Here is a 19,879-nt window from a genome sequence, read left to right as displayed (position 1 = left end):
CTGCCTCCTCCCTGGCTACTATGCTACCTCCTTCTACCACCTCTGGCCACTCTCTGGCCCCTCTACCACTTCCGCAGGGCGCTCCTCAAGCCTGCACCCCACCACCTAAGTCTTTCAAATGTGGGAACCTGCACCATAACACTACTCTCTATTCTCGCTATGCTGTCAAATGCTCCTCTGACATCTGCCACCTCCTCGAAGAACTTGACCTGGATGTCCTCGCTCTCACTGAGACATGGTTCACGGCCAGCTCTGTCACGATTTTTGACATTCTCCTCCCTGATGGCTGCAAGATCCTCTGCGAACCCAGAACCAGCCGTCCCGGAGGTGGAGTAGCTCTGATCTTTTCGGAATGGGTCCATGATTCTGTCATTTCTACGCAGGCCTACTCCTCCTTTGAATGTCTAGTCTGCAGGCTGTCTATCTCCCCTGGCCTCTCTCCGACTGTAGCCACCATCTACAGGCCACCTGGCCAGGTCACCCTCTTCCTCTAAGAGTGGGCTGACCTCTTCTCTTATCTCCTTGCCTCTACCTCTCAACTTCTCCTCCTCAGAGACCTCAATATCCACATGTATGCTTCTAATCCCTCCTCTGGGCTCTTCCTCAACCTCTGCAACACTCTCTTTTTCCATTCTACCCTGTGGTCCGACACAATGTGCTGGGCATATCTTGGATGTTCTCATCTCCTCAGACATCCCCTTATTGAGTCATCTCACCACTCTTCTCGCTTGGACTGACCACTTTCTGCTCTCCTCTCACTTGAAGCTCTCTGTCCCCCAGGCTAAACCCACCCGAGCACTGCCACCTACTTTCTAGGTCATTCTGTCCATGAAGCGTGTCAGTAGATGGCTTTGCCGCTACTTTCTCTACTCCTCCAACGCCTACGACTGACTCACACTCTTACACAGCCCTTTCTAACCTGCACCTTTCTATCTCCAACACTCTGGACGTTCTTGCCCCTGTCATGAGAATCCGTGTGAAGCCTACCTCCAAGTGCAACTGTTGGTATGACTCTGACCTTGCTGCCCTGAAACGCAAGTGTAGGGTGGCTGAGAGGAAGTGGAGGGAATCGGGCGCATCCGCTGACAAACTGGCCTGCTGCCTGCTCCAAAGGCAATACATAGTCTCTGTCCTGTCAGAAAAAGAGAGCCCACATCCAAGCCTGCATTTCTGCAGCCTCTAAAAACATGGCCAAACTGTTTACAATCTGCAAGGAGCTGGACAATCCTTCTGCAGTCTCCACCTTTCCTGTTCCCTCCCAGTACCTCTGTATGACTCTGGCTTCTCATTTTACTACTGAAATTCAGGACATTCTGTCCTCTCTCTCCTCTTGCTCTCCCTCTACCTTTCTCTGCCTCCTTTCTTCTCTTTCTCTTCGACTACACCTGACGTTGTTTCTAGACAAGTCTGATCTATGAAAGTGTTGTCCAAACAGGTGTTCCCCTATTCCTCCTGAACCATAAAAGACCACATTGACACCATCGCTCCAGTCTGGAATCACTCTTTTGCCACTGGAACTGTTCCCCCTCACCTCAAGCACTCCTTTGTGCACCCCCTCCTTTAAATGCCTTCTGCCGATCCTACCTGTCTGGCAAACTATCGCTGGATCTCTATCCCTCCTTTCCTGGGCAAACTCCTGGAAAAGCTGGCCATCTCCCAGCTTACTCTCCACACTGAAACTGTTGGTTGTTTCCATGACCATCAGTTTGGCTTCAGAGAAGCCAGAGGCATAAAATCTGCTCTCCCGAACACCCGTGAAGATCTGCTCACTAATCTCGATTCAATCCTTCCTTCTGCCCTCATACTGCTTGACCTTTCCTCTGCTTTTTAGATGGTCAAGCACGCCATCCTGATCAATCGACTGTGAGAACCTGAGCATCAGGGATCAGGCCCTGGAGTGGTTGACCTCCTTCCTCTGGGACCGATCACCCCAGGTCCAACTTGGGTCCCTTCTCTCCACCACCTCTCTCTCTACATGTAGTGTTCCCCAAAGCTCTAACTTCTCACCCTGGCCCTTCAATGTCTACTTGACTCCTTTAGGCCACCTGATCTCTATGTTCTCCTCTAACTTTCAGTGTTATGCAGATGAAACTCAGCTCTCTTTCAGGCTCCCCACATCCTCCTCACTTCTCTTGCTCATTCCTGACTGTCTATCCGCGATTCAGGATTGGTGAGCCTCCAACAATCTCTGCCTTAATGCCACGAAGACTGAGATCCTTCTCATTGGGACCCCTGCTACCCCTATCCCTCTCTCACTCTGGACAGCCTCCTTGAGCCATCTTCCTTCACCTTCCTGTGAGGCAAAAACACCTTTGTGTCATCCTCGACTCTACTCTCTGCTTCTCTCCACACATTGCAGACCTGTCCAGGAAGGCCTACTACCAGCTGTACCTCCTCAGAGGTATTCATCCTATTCTCACTTTCCCCCAGAAGCTCACTGTCTCCAGAGTCCTGGTTCTCTCTAGGCTGGACTACTGCAACAGCCTATTTCTCAATCTGCCTTCCTCTACTCTCCGCTTCTGCAACTAATCCAGAACAGGACAGCAAGACTTGCCTTTGGCCTCAAGCACAGGGACTGTATCTCTCCAGCCCTGACATCTCTCCAGTGGCTCCGGTGGCTGCAGGGACCAAGTTCAACACCCTCTGCATCGTCCGTAAGGCTTTCTGGGGCCAGGGCCCGCACCACATCCAACTCTCTCTTCCAAAACACCTTCCTTCTCGAGCCCTTCGCTCAGTCACCTCAAACTCTCTGAGGGTCAGACGCTTCTCGAGGCAGAGAGTGGGGGGTAGATATCTCTCCTCTGCAGGTGCCTCCCACTGGAATGGCCTCCCTGCCCCTCTCAAACTTGAGCCGGCCTACCTGAAGTTCTAGAAGTAGCTCAAGACCTTCCTTTTCGCCTAGGCTTTCTCTCTCTCTCTCTCCACCGCTGACCTTCCTCTCGGCTGCGCTGACTGGATACCTGACTACTCTCAGAGTCTCAATGGATATCACGCTCCTCCATGACCAGTCACTTCTGCACTGCCCCACCGGGCATACCGAGCACTTAGGGGCTGTAACTGTAACCCTGCAGTCCCTAGCCTCCTTGCACTTACCCAAAGCTGTGCTGCCCTGGCTGCACTGCACTCAAGAGCAATGCCGCCCTGATTGCACTTGCCCCTTCCCTCTCCCTGGCACTTCCGCCTTCTCCCTCCCCCCCTGCATTTTGCATTATTGCACTTGCACAATCTGTATGACACATGGCCTATTAAGATAATTTGTTTTGCCCTCCCTCTGTCTTCCCTCCATTGTTTTGTCGTATCTAGAAACACTTGTGTACAGGCGCGCTATAAATGACTCATCATATCCTTAATTCTCACTGTCTGTGGTGTATGCACCCATAATATCTAGCTGTTTCATTCATTACCCCTGTTTATATTCTTAACTGCTTTGCTAGTGTAGCCCTTGGCTTTATCTAGGATATGTATCACCCAGTCCAGGTTATTTGAAAAGGTAATCCCTAAGTAAGAGGGATATTTCAACCATGTCATTGTGCTGCTTGTTGCTGTTATCAATTTTCCACTATGGCGTACTACACAGTAAATTTGATTTAGCTACATTCAGACACAAATCGCGACACATATAATCAACATGCCCAATGACAAGTATTATAATGCCTTTGAAAATGTCGTCTGCATATGTAAGTGTGCACACATTCCTGAAAGCTATTTTTGGTGTATCGATAGTCATCTTATTTAATTCCCTTGGCAAAAAATGTATGTAGAAATTAAACAAAAGTTAGTCCCAGGAGCAGCTCTCCGGCCTTCTCTCCTCTTCCTCTTCAGGTTTGATTGGCTATTTATCTCTCCAAGTGCTAGGAGGTGGGACTATCTACTGTTCTCTCATTTCTGAGGAGGATGGTGTATGCAGAGGGCCAGAAACCATACCAGCCATTTGCAGAGGAAGTTTCATGTTATCACACAGTTTAACTTCTATGTAGCCAACGATATTGGGATCTAGAGATAAGGGAGGACAACTTAAGTCCCTTTCTGAGGATTTCCTGTTCTCTAATGGGGAGATCACCCCAGTGGGATCCTGCTAGTGCGTCCCTTATGGGGTTTTAAGCTTAGCAGGCTCACCACCCTAGTCCGAAAGGGGGTGGCTCTGCCTTAGGGATAGGGGATGAATTCCCTGGATTCATTACAATATGTAATTTCTCAAGAGATGAGAACAAGAAGATGGTTCTGCTCCTTTTCCTGACTTTAGCACTCTGTTTATTGAGCCTTCCCTAACTACCTCTAACTGCATCTGCTCGAGTTTACTTTGCAAACTTCTGTCCATCTTCTTCTTCTTGACTCAATCTTCTTAATTGTTTGCAACCCACAACCAACCATTTCTGCGGTCTCCTGATCCCAAACCGTACGTGAGTTCTGCTCTGTTAGCTGGGCTTGCTGGATTTCTACTTTCAATCTCTTAAGAAGGATCACCTCATCTCTAGTACTTGTAATGCTGTGTTGCTGCTTATTAGTGTTGTCAATGAGATTAGGGCTGAACAACTATTGGTTGTCATGTAGTCCTCTTTGGCTTTCTTGTGATTGTCTTTTACACTTGTTTCATCAAACCCCCTCTTGTGCTTTTGGACACTCTCTAGAAAAACTGCCTTTGGCTAGTTGGTTCACTGTTCTTTCAGCTCATCTACCCTTATGATGATCAGAAAAAACTCATCAAGTCTTCCATATCTTTATCACTCGCTTTCTCTTATACACCTTGAGAGTCTCTGTAGGCTTACTATCAGTGAAAGACGCTGCTTCAGGTCTGTCACCAGCTCTCTCTGCTGCTTTCCCCAGTTGCCAGGATATCTTTGTAGGATACAGTCTTGAGTCTGGAAACAACACTTGTTAAGCTGTTCTTTGACCACATATTTGAAGTTATGGTTGTGCAACATAGACCAAGCTCTTGGGAGGGAAGTGGGGTGGGTGAGATGCATGGTAACACTTAATCACACTCAATAAAAAGATATGCACAGGTATGGTTAAACATATCTATGTATAAAGGATAGGTAGACTAAATATATACAACTAAAACTGGAGTTATTTGCAGATGCACTGGGTCTATAAGTGGAAGTCAAGGTTAGTAATCCCTAAACACAAGAGTTACGGTCATCGTGTCTCAAGGGGCTCACTAGAGCTAGGCAATGTCTATGCAAAATTGTAGGAGCACCCTGTGACTGCAGGCTTTCAGGTTGTAAGCCAAGTTTGGACTCATAGGCTGAGTGAGAGAAAGGAATGGAACTGAGCAGGGTTAATGTTGGAGCAACAGGCAAGGTTTTGGTTAGATCTGTCAGATACCACATTGTTCTGAGATGCTAGGTACCTTGGGGTCCAGTTTGCAATGGCACTCTCATGAGAACAGAGTGCCAAAATCGTGAGCATGGCCAAAGAGGACGACTTTGGGTTGAGTACAACACAACCACATAGACAGTACTTTTAGCTCACATAGCTGCAGCCGCCACCTTGTCTCTGCTGTCAAATGCTTGGTACCTTGTAGTTTGTGTGTCGGCAGGAACTGCCACAAACTTTTCTATGGTGGGGTTAGGAATGGTGATAATCTTCTTCAGCAATTTGCCCAGGTCGCATCTACTGTTCTGAGGATGTGGGATGAACCAGCAGTGGGGGTCCCAGCAAGCTGTTGCTTAATGTTTGGGTGCAATGTTGATCTTTAGGTCGAAAAGAGACCTCACTTCTGCAGCATTGACACTGGTGACAGTACAAGCAGGCCAAATGGTGGAAAGCACTTAGGGCCGTACTCCTTTTCAAATATGGGTACCACAGGAGGTGTGATACCATTTAATCAGACTTGAATAGCTTTGCGTTGTCTGTTTCTGGCTCTCCCAAATTGTTGGTCGGATCCTAGCAGTGGGAAAACATTTCTGACCTGGGCTGGAGTGGCTCATTGGGCATGGCAGTTATGACCTTCATTCTGGATGGACCAAAAAAGAGAAGCATATTAAGCACTGGTTCAGGTTTGCACTCTGGCAACAGGAACCCCGTTCTCCAGAAGATATTTATCAGAGCAACATCAGTAGGTCTTACAAGTTCCTTAGCACATTTCTGCACCCATTCTTTGTGTCAGATGTCTTCTTCTTTCTGATGCCAAGTAACTGGAGAAGTACCATTGCACTGCATTCATGAAACACTGGGAAGAGGGTGAGTGTGCTATACCTCAATCGGATGGTTGCATCCATGCAAGCATTCTGGTCACCAACCAATTAGTGTTGTCCCCACATTAAATATGTGCTGTCTTTTTCCAGGTCAAACTAAGCAATGTAGATTCTTTCAAGACTGCAGGCATCAACCTCCACTGTCCAGCGCACACACACACACACACAGACCCCCCCCTCTAATAACAATAGAATTGTCAACATGGAGGCTGAGTACTAGACATCCAGAAGAGGTTACACACCTGTGGGAAAACAGTACGTTACAGAACCTCTGTTCTCAGAATTGTGGACCCTTGACAAAGTGACAAGCCCAGAGCATTACGGTTTCTCAAGGAAAAGTCAGACAAATAAAGGTGAACCACTCAAAGAAATGACTTTGCTGCAGAGCTTCAGTTTAGGACTTTCAGTTTTATAGCTGCATGGAGGGCACATGATGCTCCCATACCCATGAAGCACATACACACACGCTATATTAAGAAACTGCACTACTTGACAGTCACCTCTTTGGTGGACATAAGCAGAATTACATGATTAGTTACTGTTTTTCATATAAGACTTACACATTAAACACTCTACAAACTTAAATTAATCACATATCTAAGAGGACATTTTTGTATCTTACCAGTGCACCACTGCTGAGGAGAATCATAAAGATAATGAAGGTCTCAAACCAGTTGTGCTCAACTATTGTGAAGCAGGTTTTCCTGAAGTTCCACCACAATTTTCCTCTTCCGTCTTCAATGCTAACTTGACACCAGGGGAATTTCTTCACACATCCTAACAAATGTAAGTTTAAACAGTAGTTATGCATTCTGAAAAAGACAATCACATTTACATTTCTACTTCACAGATAGGGCATCATTACTGAGGTAGTAGAGTCAGTGCTCTGTATGCAGACACTTGCAGACAACACATTTGGATCAATAATAACAATGCTCAAGTGCATGAAAGTGACATTTCCCTAGCAATATTCAACCAGAACCACCCTAGCACTCTCGTGAATATTAAAGAATGGATAACATATTATTAAGTAAGCTATTCTTTTAGAGTGCTTATGACATATTAGAAACATGTATTTTTTATTTATATTTTATTTGATGTCTTGTAATGCAGCACCACAGGGGATTAAAGTTGCAGGAAAGGCAAGACAACCATCTGAGAGCTGCAACATAAGTGCAATGGTAGCCGCTATAGATAGTGGTTTTAATACATGTAAGTAAACATACTATTCCATCTTTATGATCATTCCTTTGTCCCAATGAAAGATATCTCTATCTGCAACATGAAATATTTAACTCAAAAACTAAGCACTTCATTAAAGTCCAAATAAAATAAAGAAAACATAATAAGACTTCATCAGTGGGAATGGTATACTTTAGAAAGAACTTTGGAATTGGCAAACATTGCAAATGCAAGCAGCAAAATATTGTGGACATTTAACAGAAATTGTAATATACTACACAAGCTGACTAGAGTCCACATAGTGACTTGCTGCTGAAGGAAAATTGACTGATGAGCTGTAGTCTATCACTGCAGAGTCCTATATGATCGGAATTCTTAAGCAAAAACTTCCTTAATCGAGAAACAGTCACATGAAACCAAAGAAACCTTCTCAAAGCAAGTAAACGGTAAAAATAAAATTAACACTCATTGGTAAAACCAACCGTTTTGGCATTTGCGTAGTAAATGGCATTTCCTAGGACCTGCTGTAATAGTATTACCTGGTCTTAAGCTAGCAAACAGTGTTAGGAGATGCGCATATTATGGCAATGCCTGGCTAATGCCTATACAAGGGGAAACTAGTGGCTTGTTTTTAACAGGAACTCGGGGCAAGTAATAGATGGAAGTACACATACTGCTTACAAGTCAAGTGGCAGAAAGCACACTGGTTACGACATTTTATTACACCATGAGGTTGTTGACTCAAAGGGATCTGGAGGGGCAAACAGTGGGTGGGAATGCCATAGGGACTAATATGACCATGCCATGCAATAAGTGGGTAAAAAGCCAAATAATGCCCACAGGCTGAGTGTGCCCTACTAACAATCAATTTCTCTCCTATCTTCACTTGCTATGCCTATAGTTTTGACTTAAAGGAAGCCCCTAACAGTACCACTGAATAGCTAAAACGATCAAATGAAAATTGGTTAAATAGGCATGATATTAGCCAGATCCTACTAGTCTGATAACCCCCTAGTTAATTTTTTTAAATCGAGAATAACCATCAATAAGGATTCCAGAATGTCCTACTGTTTTAATGTTACAAGAATGGGTTTTGTGATGTGTAGCCTCATTCACTAGATGGGCCAAATAACACAAGTCAGTTAAAGCTTTGTTGGTTCTAGATTTCCATGATGGCACTGAAAATCATATTGGCATTAAGTGGCAGTAAAGAGCATCTTCCCACATTATATGGGTCTCATCATAAGTATTGCAGTGCGGGTAAAAATGGGAGTAATGCAGCAGTAATTCCAATACGCTGTTGAAAGCCATGAAGTGTTGACTTCACCATGGCTTCCTTTTTCAAGAGACCTAGAAGGAAGGCATTAGCATGGGTACCGGTCCTCTTCCGCAAACCTGTCTGAAATGGGTCCAGTCTGCGCACACTCCTCGCCCATGCAGACAGAATTTGCAGAATCAAGGAGGCAAAGATCTTCAAGGGAATATCCACTAAGGAAATTGGCCTATAATTACATGGCATAGAGCGTGGCCCTTTTTTGTTAATGGGGACGAAGATCGATTCTGACCACGATATTGGCAGCTGGTGAGACACTATGATTCCTTTAAAAATTGTTCCCAAGGCCTGGACACAGAGTTGGATCCAACTTCAAAATGGCATTAGAAAGGCCATCATTCATGGCACTTTGGAGTTTTTACTATGAGCAATTATTGCAGAGATCTCTTTCTCTGAAAAATTCAGGCACTATGCTCCGGGTGTGGTTTCTTGATACTCTTGCTCCTCTCCTGACACCTACTTATAGACCACGCTAAAGTGGTCAATCCACCCCTGTTCTCCAATGGGATTAAATTGATCATGGGAGGATGGATTTATGGTGGTGTTGATCAACCACCAAAGATGACACGGTCCCGTGATTCAATTAGGGACAACATCTTACGGCATCTTTCATCAGCATTACATATCTGTGTCGTATGAACCATTGCCCATGCACACGTTTTGCAGACCTTCACTCTTCTCCCTTAAACCCATTACCCATATGTAGCTGTCTCCTCAGATGCCTTGTTCTTTGTTGGACCTCAGGATTGTAGTTATGACTACAAATTAGCCTAATTCTTAGATGTTGATGGCGCATGATTGCATACATTTGGTCCAAAACCGTCTTATGTGGTACCTCACACAGAATTACTTCAAGTTCCCCTGGCTGGTATAGTTCATTTAAAACACAATAGAACCTTTGCAAATTAGCACCATTCCAGGCTACTGTCATGATGCCTACCCCCGGGGATCCAGACCAGGTCCAGCAACCCCGGAAGCATGCGTCAAGTTATTTTGGGCAATCCCAAAAACCCCTGCTAGGGGCTGTTTGGGTGCCGTCCTGGCGCCTGTGGCGCCAGGCTCATATGGAGAGTCAGTCCTGGAGCTATAGGCGCCAGGCTCATAGAGTAGAACTTACCTGATGCAGACCATGCTGCAAGCCTCCTGATGCAGACCATGCTGCAAGAGCTCCAAGCCAAATGAGGCTTGGAAGGGACTATTTTATCTAGGGACTATTTTTTACTCGGGCGGGGCTGGGGAGGAATACTTACCTGGGACTACTTTGGGGGCTATTTCAACCACGCCCAAAGAGCAACACATGCTTCGTGTTATTCTGCATCCAGCAGCGTAACGCTCACCGTGCCTGCAAGCCTGCATCCAGCCTTCTGCCACGCCCGCCTCGAGTTTGGAGCTCCTAGAAAAAGGGAGAAAGAAGGACAAAAGGTTAGAACAAGAGCAATACCTTTGATCCTTACCTGAATTCCCGATCCATCACGCCTTTGAGCTGGAAGAAAGAAGTTATTTTATGTGCGTCGCCTCGCCTGCTGCAGCGCCGCGCTGAACTCACCGGCCTTCGCAGCATCTTCACATTCCACCGCATCCTCCTGCATGTTCCCGCCGCATTCCGGCACCTAAGGAGTAGACAAGAACAGCAAGGTGAGCCAAGGGAATACACAAAGGAATATTAGTAACACCCCCCATAGACTTACCTGATTTTACCACCGGGGGTACTATTCCTCTTCACGGGTCGGCGCAGCTTCCACTGCATCTTCGCCGAACTCCGGCCCCTAAGGGGAAACAAAAGGACAGCAAGGTGAAAAATAGGGACTATCAAGGGCAACCCTCCTCACCACATTAGACTTACCTGATTTTACCGCCGGAGGTATTATTCCCCCGAGACTTCATACTTTCAGTGCCTGAATAAGGGAGAAAGCAACAGGTTACATATTGACATTATTTATCGAACTGTGTTGGAAATACAAATCCTTACCAGAATATTACCGGTTGCCATGAGGAACTCTTCACTAGGGTCAAGCTGCAATCTGCAAGGAATCGGACAAAAGTGAAAGTCAGGCATTTGAACTCTTACGAACTACATACTTTTCGGAGTCAATATTGTTCTGGAACTCACCAATTCCTTCGAGCCAGTGAAGCAAATGGTTATCAACGCACCCCTGCGCTCAATGCAGGATGGAGAGCTCATCTTTTCAAACCATCAGGTGAAACTATAAGAGGGGACATCAAAGGTGATCCGTGGGGAGAACAGCGGGGTCGTGGGGGGATTTACACTCAACTCCACGGGTGGTTAATTCCCTTTCTCCATTTGCAGAAGAATATTCCTACAGGCCAAGCAAACTAAGCTAGGTGGGCCAGTCCAGTCCATCATCTCGGCCCTACGGGTCACATTGGTGGAGACCGCAGTTGTCCAGTTCAGATCGACGCCTCTGTGGGAGCCAGGTGAGCGTAACAGCTACCCTATTCTTCCTGCTATTAACCTCTAATTTCACTGGATAAGATAGACGGTCTGACCCCGATTTATTCTGTACATTTCTGCTAGAGTGGATTAAGGTCACTCTGGTTTGTCGTTACCACCGACATAGAGGATACTTCTTGGAGAATCTCTCCTGACACAAAATAATAACCGATAATGCTCTTTGATTCTCACCTATGCCAGGTTCAATTGGCTCGAGCATCCCTCAGGACCCTGTCATTAACAATATTCACGCCCATGCATTCATTCATTACATTCACACAGTTACACGCACATTCAAATCTGTTTTATTGTTACCAGAGATCGGTTGCCCAATTTGTGGGATACAGGTCGAGTTCAAATCTCCAAAAATAATAATTGAGCTACTGTTTCTCTTGGTTTGCCCAGTGTATATTATTTCTTCAATCGAATCAAAGAATGCAGGATGTGTTAACATGTAACTCATCTCAGGGTACAACCTTTCTCTCCCACGACAACTCCACTGCCTGTACAAAGTAAGCAGGCTGTGCAAAGGTTGATGCCACAATGAATGTGTTGTTGCAGATAGCAAAAAGCAGTCCTGAAGCGGGTCTACCCTCTTGCCCCTTGTAGGCTGGATTAAGCGGACAATCATGCCTGTCTATAATGGGAGACTAACAGCCATGATTCCTGGATGTTAAGAATATTCGCTTCAAAAATCACAAAATCAGACACTGACAACAAGGTGGTAGATCCCCTAGAGTTCCATGAAATTAAGCTAAGAGTAACAGATGTTGGCCCTATCAAAGGTGTTAGTAGCTAATGCTTATGAGCATTCAATGATGCCGCCACCCAACTCCAATCTGTACCATTTTTTGACTCCACGTTGTCTATTAAATGATCAACAATGTGTCTGTCCCCTCCCCCCCCAGCCCATCAGTAGAACATTTTATCGTTAAAAGATGGGGATAATGACAAACACTTTGTTCGTTTGGGGAAGGTTGGGTTTCAACAGTTTGAATCATGGCCTTCACAAGCTTTTCTCAAGGTTTTACAGAGAAACCCCATGCATTCAGCTGAGCTGCCACCAAAAGAACCTGATCCATGACCAAGCGAGAACCAAAGTGTAAGATCACCTTGTCCAGCTTTAGGTTGTTCCAGAATTTAACGTGTAGAAGGTCTGCCAAGGTAATGTGTGACAATGATGCTACTTTTTTTTATAATTTCAAAGCACAGGATCTATTTAGTGTAATATTCACACAATCCACTAAGGACCATTCTCCTCTGCCATTAGGAGAATACCAGGATCAACAGGAGAATGATCTTTCACCCAGCCCCCCTGGAACTCTTCAAAAAAGCTTGTGGCAGCCCCTGAAAGGGTTCTAGGCAACACCCTCTATTTTCTGATATGACCCGCTCCTGACCCCTTACACCTGTGGCTACTGTGAGAAACCAAAAGGTGTCTCACCAAATAGTCCCTGGGGATCTGTCATCCAGGTGGCCAGGACACAGCCATCGCTTTTGCATCCAGTTCCTAGGGGTGGACCAGTGCAGGAGGATCACCTGGGTGAGGGTTCTTCGGGGAGTGGGAGACCAGATGGTAGGATATTTAGGAACTCTATCCCCCGCCCCCTTTTACAACACAAAAACGTTCTCATGGACAGCCCGCTCTGAGACAAAACAGACTAACACTGGGCTCTGGAGTTGCACCAGGAGACCAGTCAGCGGGCTGAGCAGGGTGGGGAAGAGAAAGAAGGAGGGAAAGAAGCGAGAAGAGACAAAGTTAGCAGGGGAGAGGGAGAGAGAAAGAGGATTAGAAAAGGAAGGCCTTGAGGAGTTCCAGAACTTAAGGATGTCCGGTTCAAGATGGAGAGAGGCAGACACCTGCAAAGGATAAGGATCTGCCCCCAAATCTCTGTTTGGAAAAACAGCTCACCCGCAGAGAGTTGGAGGAGGCCGAGTGTAGGGCTCTGGAAGGAGAGCTTTTGGGAAGAGAGCGTTGTAGATAGTAGGGGCTCCGGCCCCAGAAAGCCTTGTGAATTATGCAGAGGTCCTTGCAGCCACAGTGAGCAAGTGGAGTGATTTCAGCTCCTGAGAGATGCGGTCCCTGGGCTTGAGGGCAAGGATAAATCTTGCGGTTCTGTTCTGGATAAGTTGGAGAGGTTGGAGAGAAGTCAGAAGATTGAGAAAGAAACTGTTGCAGTAGTCCTGTCTGGAGAGGACCAGGGCTGAGGAGACAATGAGCCTCTGGGGGAAGGTGAGAAAAGGTAGAATACCTCTGAGGAGGTGCAGCTAGTAGTGAGATTTTTGGACATGTTCGCAATGTGAGAAGAGAAGTAGAGAGTAGAGTCGAGGACCTCAGATTTTTTTTTTGCCTCACAAGTGGGTGGGGGCACAGGACCAAGGGAGGCCAGCCAGAGTGAGAGTGTGAAACCTCGAGAATAGAAAGTGTAACAGGAAACCAGACTAAAGAATCCTGCATTGTGTGTCGGAGATAATCAAGGCCCTCCCGCGTCAATAATCAAGGCGGAAAGAAGCAGCAGCCTCCGTTGTACTGTCCTTGGCTCCAAGAACAAAGTAGTATCAGTGAAATCAACACAGCTCGTGAGTTGGGGAGACTGATGCAAGACTGGTCGGCATTGAAGCCAAGGTTGCAAGCAGCAACATTGTATGGCGGGCGGTGGAATGAACATTGTTAAAACGTGTGTGATAAGAGACGCAAATAAAGTTGATTGAACTTTAAAAGCGAGATACAATACCTTTGACATAGTGGTCCGCAACCATGTGGGTGCTCAGTCAAAAGTCTCTGTAGGGTATCGAGCTGAGAAGTGGTAAAAGTGAAAGTAAGAAATGGTTATATCAAGAAGAAAACAAGTAATTGTGAATCAAAGTGGTCCTGCGATGGGTCAAGCTAAATCCTGCGCACAGTCGAAAGTCTTCGATCTTGATGAAGTCGAGAAAGTTTGGAAAAGTAGATACATTTGGTCCAAGCCCGGCAGAGGGAGACCAATTGAAGGTTTTGTGTTAAAGTGTCATGAGGATCCGCTTGAAGTCAAAAGCCAAGTGTAATTCCTGGTATGACTCTGACCTAGCTACACTTAAACGTAAGTGTAGGGCAGCTGAGAGGACATGGAGGGCTTCTTGCTCATCCTCTGACAAACTGGCCTGTCGCCTGCTACAAAGGCAATACCGACTCTCTGTCCGTACTAAGGAGAGAGTCCACATTCAAGACCGTGTCTCTGCAGCATCTAACAACTCGGCCAAACTCTTTAAAATCTGCAAGGAGCTTGCCAACCTTGCGGCAGTCTCCACCCCTCCTCTTGCCTCCCAGGCTCTCTGCAATGCCCTTGCCTCACACTTTATCTCAAAAACCAAGGACATCCTGTCCACCCTCTCCTCCCCTGCCCCTCCCATTCTCTCTCAATCTGTGCTTGCAGACCCCCCCCTTAAGAATCCCCTCACCGTCCTTCTCTTCCTTTCCTATTTTCTCCCCTGACGAGGTCGCTAGGCAAGTCCGATCTATGAAAGCCTCGTCAAAACAGGTTCATCCCTGCTCCTCTAAAACCATCAAGGACCACATTGACACCCTCGCCCCGGCCCTTGCTGATTTTTGAAACCACTCCTTTGCCTCAGGATCCTTCCCCTACCCTCTGAAGCACTCCCTTGTGCATCCTCTTCTCAAGAAACCCACAGCTGATCCTTCCTGTCCGACTAATTACCGCCCAATTTCCATTACCCCCTTTCTGGGCAAACTCCTGGAAAAGCTGGCCATCTCTCAGCTTAACCTTCACTCAGATTCTGTTGGCTGCCTTCATGACCACCAGTCTGGCTTCAGAGCGGCCAGAAGCACGGAAACTGGTTTCCTGAACATCCGTGAAGATCTGCTCTCCAACCTGGATTCTAACATTCCCTCTGTTCTCATCCTTCTTGATCTCTCTTCTGCCTTCGAGACAGTGAACCACACCATCCTGCTCGACCGTCTGCATGATAACCTGGGTATCACTGATCTGGCTCTGGCCTGGCTGACCTCTTTCCTCTCTGATCGGCCCTCCCAGATCCAACTGGGGTCCTTCCTATCATCTATCTTCCTCTCCACCTGTGGGATTCCCCACGGGTCTAACCTCTCCCCCTGGCTCTTCAACCAATACCTGGCAACTCTCGCCCACTGGATTTCCTTTTTCTGCTCAAATTTCCAGTGCTACGCTGATGACACTCAACTCATTTTCCGACTGCCCTCGGCCACCTCCTCACCGTCTCTCATCTCTGACTGCCTAACTGCCATTCAAGATTGGTGTGCCGCAAATGACCTTTGTCTGAATGCAAGCAAGACTGAGATCCTCCTCATCGGCACACCATCTCCATCCTTTTCCCTCACTCTCTGGCTGGCCTCCCTTGGCTTTCCTCCTAACCCTACCTGCGAGGCTAAGAACCTCGGGGTCATCTTCGACTCCACACTTTCCTTCTCCGCCCATATCTCTGAGGTCTCTAAAAAGACAAACTTCATACTGCACCTCCTCAGAGGTACTCTGCCTTTCCTCTTCTTTCCTCAGAAGCTCACTGTCTGCCAAGCCATGGTTCTCTCTAAGTTGGACTATTGTAACAGCCTCTTCCTAATCTTCCGGCCTCTACTCTCCGCCCTCTACAACTTATCCAGAACAGGACTGCGAGACTTGTCCTTGTCCTCAAGCCCTGGGATCGTATCTCTCCAGCTCTGAAATCACTCCATTGGTTCCCAGTGGATGCTAGGATTAAATTCAAAACTCTCTGCATCGTCCACAAGGCTTTCTGGCTGGGTCCAAAATACCTTCAGCTATCCCTTGCACATACCTCCCCTCTCGAGCTCTTCGCTCCTCTACCTCTAACTCCCTCCGGGTCAATCGTTTTTCAAAGAAACGTGCTGGGGGTAGATCTCCATCTTCGGCTGGGGCCTCCCTCTGGTACAGCCTCCCTGCCACTCTAAAACTTGAGGAGAACCATCTCTGGTTCTGGAAGCACCTCAAGACCTTCCTCTTTGCTTCTGCCTTCGCTCCCCCTCTCCCCTGCTGATCTGCTCTCTCGTGGCACTGTGCACCTGGCCACCCTCTGTCCCTTGTGCCCAGGTACCTGCTCATCCTGCCACCCTCCTGCACTGCCTCCCGGCCACCCCTTGCACTGGGGACTGTGTCTGTACCCATACAGCCACCCCCCATTTTTTTTCTTCTTTTTCTGCACTTATCAGACTACCCAGTCTGCTGCCTTAAACACAGCACTTGCCACTTGCTGGCTGCACTACCACTGTTTATTGCCTCAATGTTCTTTTTATTATTTATTCTGCTCTCCTCTGCTCCGCACTTTCCATTCTCCCCCTTCCATGCACTTTTTCCCTTTTTCCCTTTCCCATGCACTTGCACGTTCTCAATGTCACTGGGTCTAGTAAGATAGTTGTTGTGTTGTGTTCTCCCCTGTTCCCCTCCCTTGCGTAGTCGTGCTCTGAAACACTTGTGTACGAGCGCGATACAAATAAAATATCATATCAAAGTGGGTCTGAGCCCGGCGGAGGGGGACCGGGGTGAACCGTGAATCACCAGAGAAGTTGTATATGTGAAATGCTAAGAAGAAATTAACTTTAATGTGTGTCATGTTGCATCAGGCCCTCTGAAATAAGAGACTTGGAATGGAAAAGAGATTTTGGCACAGAAGGCCCTGATGTTGAGGTTTTGAACTGCATCCTCATGCTAGAGAAGCCAGACAGTGTGCTAAGCTAGAGTGTGCCGCCTTGTCCCGTGCTGAAAACGTGGGTAAGGGAAGCCAACGGTTTGAACATCATGAAATATAATTTCTTGAACACTTTTCTTTTGCTTAACATTGTTTCCCACACTTCTGTGGCCACCTCTCCTCCCTCCTTCTCTGTCTTTCCCCTGTTCTATCGAGACGAGGACTCTAGACAAATATGATCTATGAAAGTCTTGTCGAAACAGGTTCTCCCTGTTCCTCTGAAACCATCAAGGACCACATTGACACCGCTGGCTCCTGCTTTGGCTGATTTCTGCAACCACTCCCTCGCCACTGGGGTCTTCCCGTGCCCCCTGAAGCACTTCCTTCTTCACCCTCTTAAGAAAGCCTCAGCTGATCAGTCCTGCCCTGCTAACTACCACCCAATCTCCATCCCTCCTTTCCCAGGCAAACTCTTGGAAAAGCTGCCCATCTTTATCTTCACACTGAATTGGTTGGTTGTCTCCATGACCATCAGTCTGACTTCAGAGTTGCCAGAAGCACGGAAACTGATCTCCTGAACATCCGTGAAGACCTGCTCTCCAACCTGGACTCCAATACCCCATGTTCCCTCATCTTACTTGATCTCTCTTCTGCCTTTGACACGGCCAACCATGCCATCCTGCTCAATCGTCTCAGTGATAACCTGGGTATCACCGATCAGGCCCTAGCTTGGCTGTCCGCTTTCCTCTCAGAACGACCCTCCCAGGGCCAACTTGGGTCCTTCCTCTCCTCTATCTCTACCTCTACCTGTGGTGTTCCCCAGGGGTCTAACCTCTCTCCCTGGCTGTTCAACTAATACCTGGCACTTCTTGCCCACCGCATTGCTGCTCTCTGCCCCAACTTTCAGTGCTATGCGGATGACATTCAGCTCATTTTCAGGCTCCCTTCCGCCTCCTCTTCTCTCATCTCTGACTGTCTGCTATCCAGGAGTGGTGTGCCGCCACCGATCTCTGCCTTAATGCCAGTAAGACTGAGATTCTCCTCATTGTCACACCTGCTCCCTCCTTTGCTGTCACTCTCTGGTCGGCCTCCCTTGGCCCTCTTCCTTCTCCCACCTGTGAGGCTAAACACCTCTGGGTCATCTTCAACTCCACTCTCTCCTTCTCTCCTCACATCTCTGGCATTTCTAAGAAGTCACACTATCAGCTGCACCTCCTCAGATGTATTCTTCCTTTCCTCTCCTTCCCCCAGAAGCTCACTGTCTCCAGAGCTCTGGTTCTCTCTAGGCTAGACTACTGCAACAGCCTCTTTTTAAATCTGCCTGCCTCTACTCTCTGCCCTCTGCAACTCATCCAGAACAGGACTGCAACACTTGTCCTTGGCCTCAAGCCCAGGGATTGTATCTCTCCAGGACTGAAATCTCTGCACTAGCTCCCAGTGGCGGCGAGGATTAAGTTCAAAGCCCAGTGCATTGTCCACAAGGCCTTCTGGGCCTGGGGCCTCATTACCTCCAACTCTCTCTTCCTAAATATCTCCCGCCTCAAGCTCTTTGCTCATCTGCCTCCAACTCCCTTAGGGTCAGTCGCTTCTCCAAGCAACAAGTTGGTGGTAGATTCCTTTCTTTCGGCTGGGGCCTCCCTCTGGAACAGCCTCCCTGAAACTTGAGGAGAACCATCTGCAGTTCCGGAAGCACCTCAAGACCTTCCTCTTTGCTTCTGCTTTCTCTCCTTCTCTACCCTGCTGAACTCCTGACTGATACTGCACTGGTTACTTGGCTACCTTTGATCTCTGGCCAAGGTCCCCTCCCCCGCCAGATGCACTCCTGCACTACTTACCGGGTAACCCGTGCACTTGGGGGCTGTTTCAGTATCCCTACATTCCCCACCAGCTCCTGACACTTGATGTCTGCACTTACCCCTGCACTTGCCACTCGCTGGCCGCACGTTTGCCTACTGTTTTTATCATTTTATTTATTTATTTTTACTGTTGATCCTATGTGTTGCACTGCCCTCTTCACCTCCCCCACGCACTTTCCCCCACCCCCTCCCCTGCACTTGCACAATCACCTGGCCTAGTAAGATAGTTGTCTCTGTCCTCCCTCTGTTCCCCCTCCCTTGCCTTATCGTGCTTTGCAACACTTGTGTATAGGCGCATTATAAATGCCATATCATATCATATCATTTGTATTTAGAAGTAAGGATTGGCAATAGGTTTATTAGTATAGGCTCTTTTATTTTGACAGACTTGGCTAGGACTGCTTTATTATTGATTGGTGGTCATAGCTTGCTCCCATCTTTAGGTTTAGGATCAGATGGGCGTTTTTCAAACCCAACTGAAGTTCAATAAACACCCTTGAACTGTGATCACTTGTGTCTGTCTTACTGTTTGTTACCATGCCTTCCTTACACTACTCCCAGCACAGGCTTTGCTTGTGGTTCCAATTTGTCCGGTCAGGCTTCAGTAGTTGATTACAGTATAGGCCCTTTAAAAAACCCTCCACAAAAGACATTTTCTCATTCAACATTGAGAGGATATTTGGGATCTATGTGATCACTGCGACGGTCATAATTACGACAGCCGAAAATGCAAACTTTTCTTTTTGTTTTGTTTTTTTTAAAACCCCCTTTACAACAAATATATATGTGTGGGGAGACCCCCGTAACCCCTCCATATTAATATTATATCATATACCCCCCCAAATATATATGTGGTGTAAGGGGCCTCTAAAAAAAAAGTCTGCATTTTGGGCCGTCATAATTGTGAGGGTGACATTTTGGGCCATTACCCATATTTGCATTCACCTGAACTGCAGTAGAAACCAGTTCTTGCTGATCGTACAGGGCTATCAGATCTTTACTGATACCGGGGCAGATCTCATCCCCCCCGGACAACCTCTGTATGTTAGTCCATACTGTCCCTTTGCTTGTCTGCTTCTTGCTCGGTCTGTGTAGCAACCCCCTTTGCCACTCATAACTGTACTGTTTCCTCATTCACTCTGCATTCCCTGGACAAGTCCACCAAAGTAATTTTATTCAGTAGAATTGC

At 47.1% G+C, this 19,879-nt stretch overlaps 1 protein-coding gene across 7 annotated transcripts in view; it reads right to left on the bottom strand.

Moving 5' to 3' along the window:
- The window catches only part of LOC138488896 (sodium channel protein type 2 subunit alpha-like), a 1,049,646-nt gene that overhangs the window by 220,830 nt on the left and 808,937 nt on the right, over window positions 1-19,879 (bottom strand). For all 7 annotated transcript variants that reach the window (XM_069616277.1, XM_069616276.1, XM_069616279.1 and 4 more), the window contains one exon: window positions 6,820-6,974. In XM_069616277.1, the coding sequence (XP_069472378.1) occupies window positions 6,820-6,974 (155 nt within the window). The remainder of the gene's footprint in view (window positions 1-6,819; window positions 6,975-19,879) is intronic.

This window comes from Ambystoma mexicanum, chromosome 9, assembly GCF_040938575.1.
Source record: "Ambystoma mexicanum isolate Mex_15411 chromosome 9, UKY_AmexF1_1, whole genome shotgun sequence".
Lineage (NCBI taxonomy): Eukaryota > Metazoa > Chordata > Amphibia > Caudata > Ambystomatidae > Ambystoma > Ambystoma mexicanum.
This window is presented reverse-complemented; position numbering and strand designations above follow the sequence as displayed.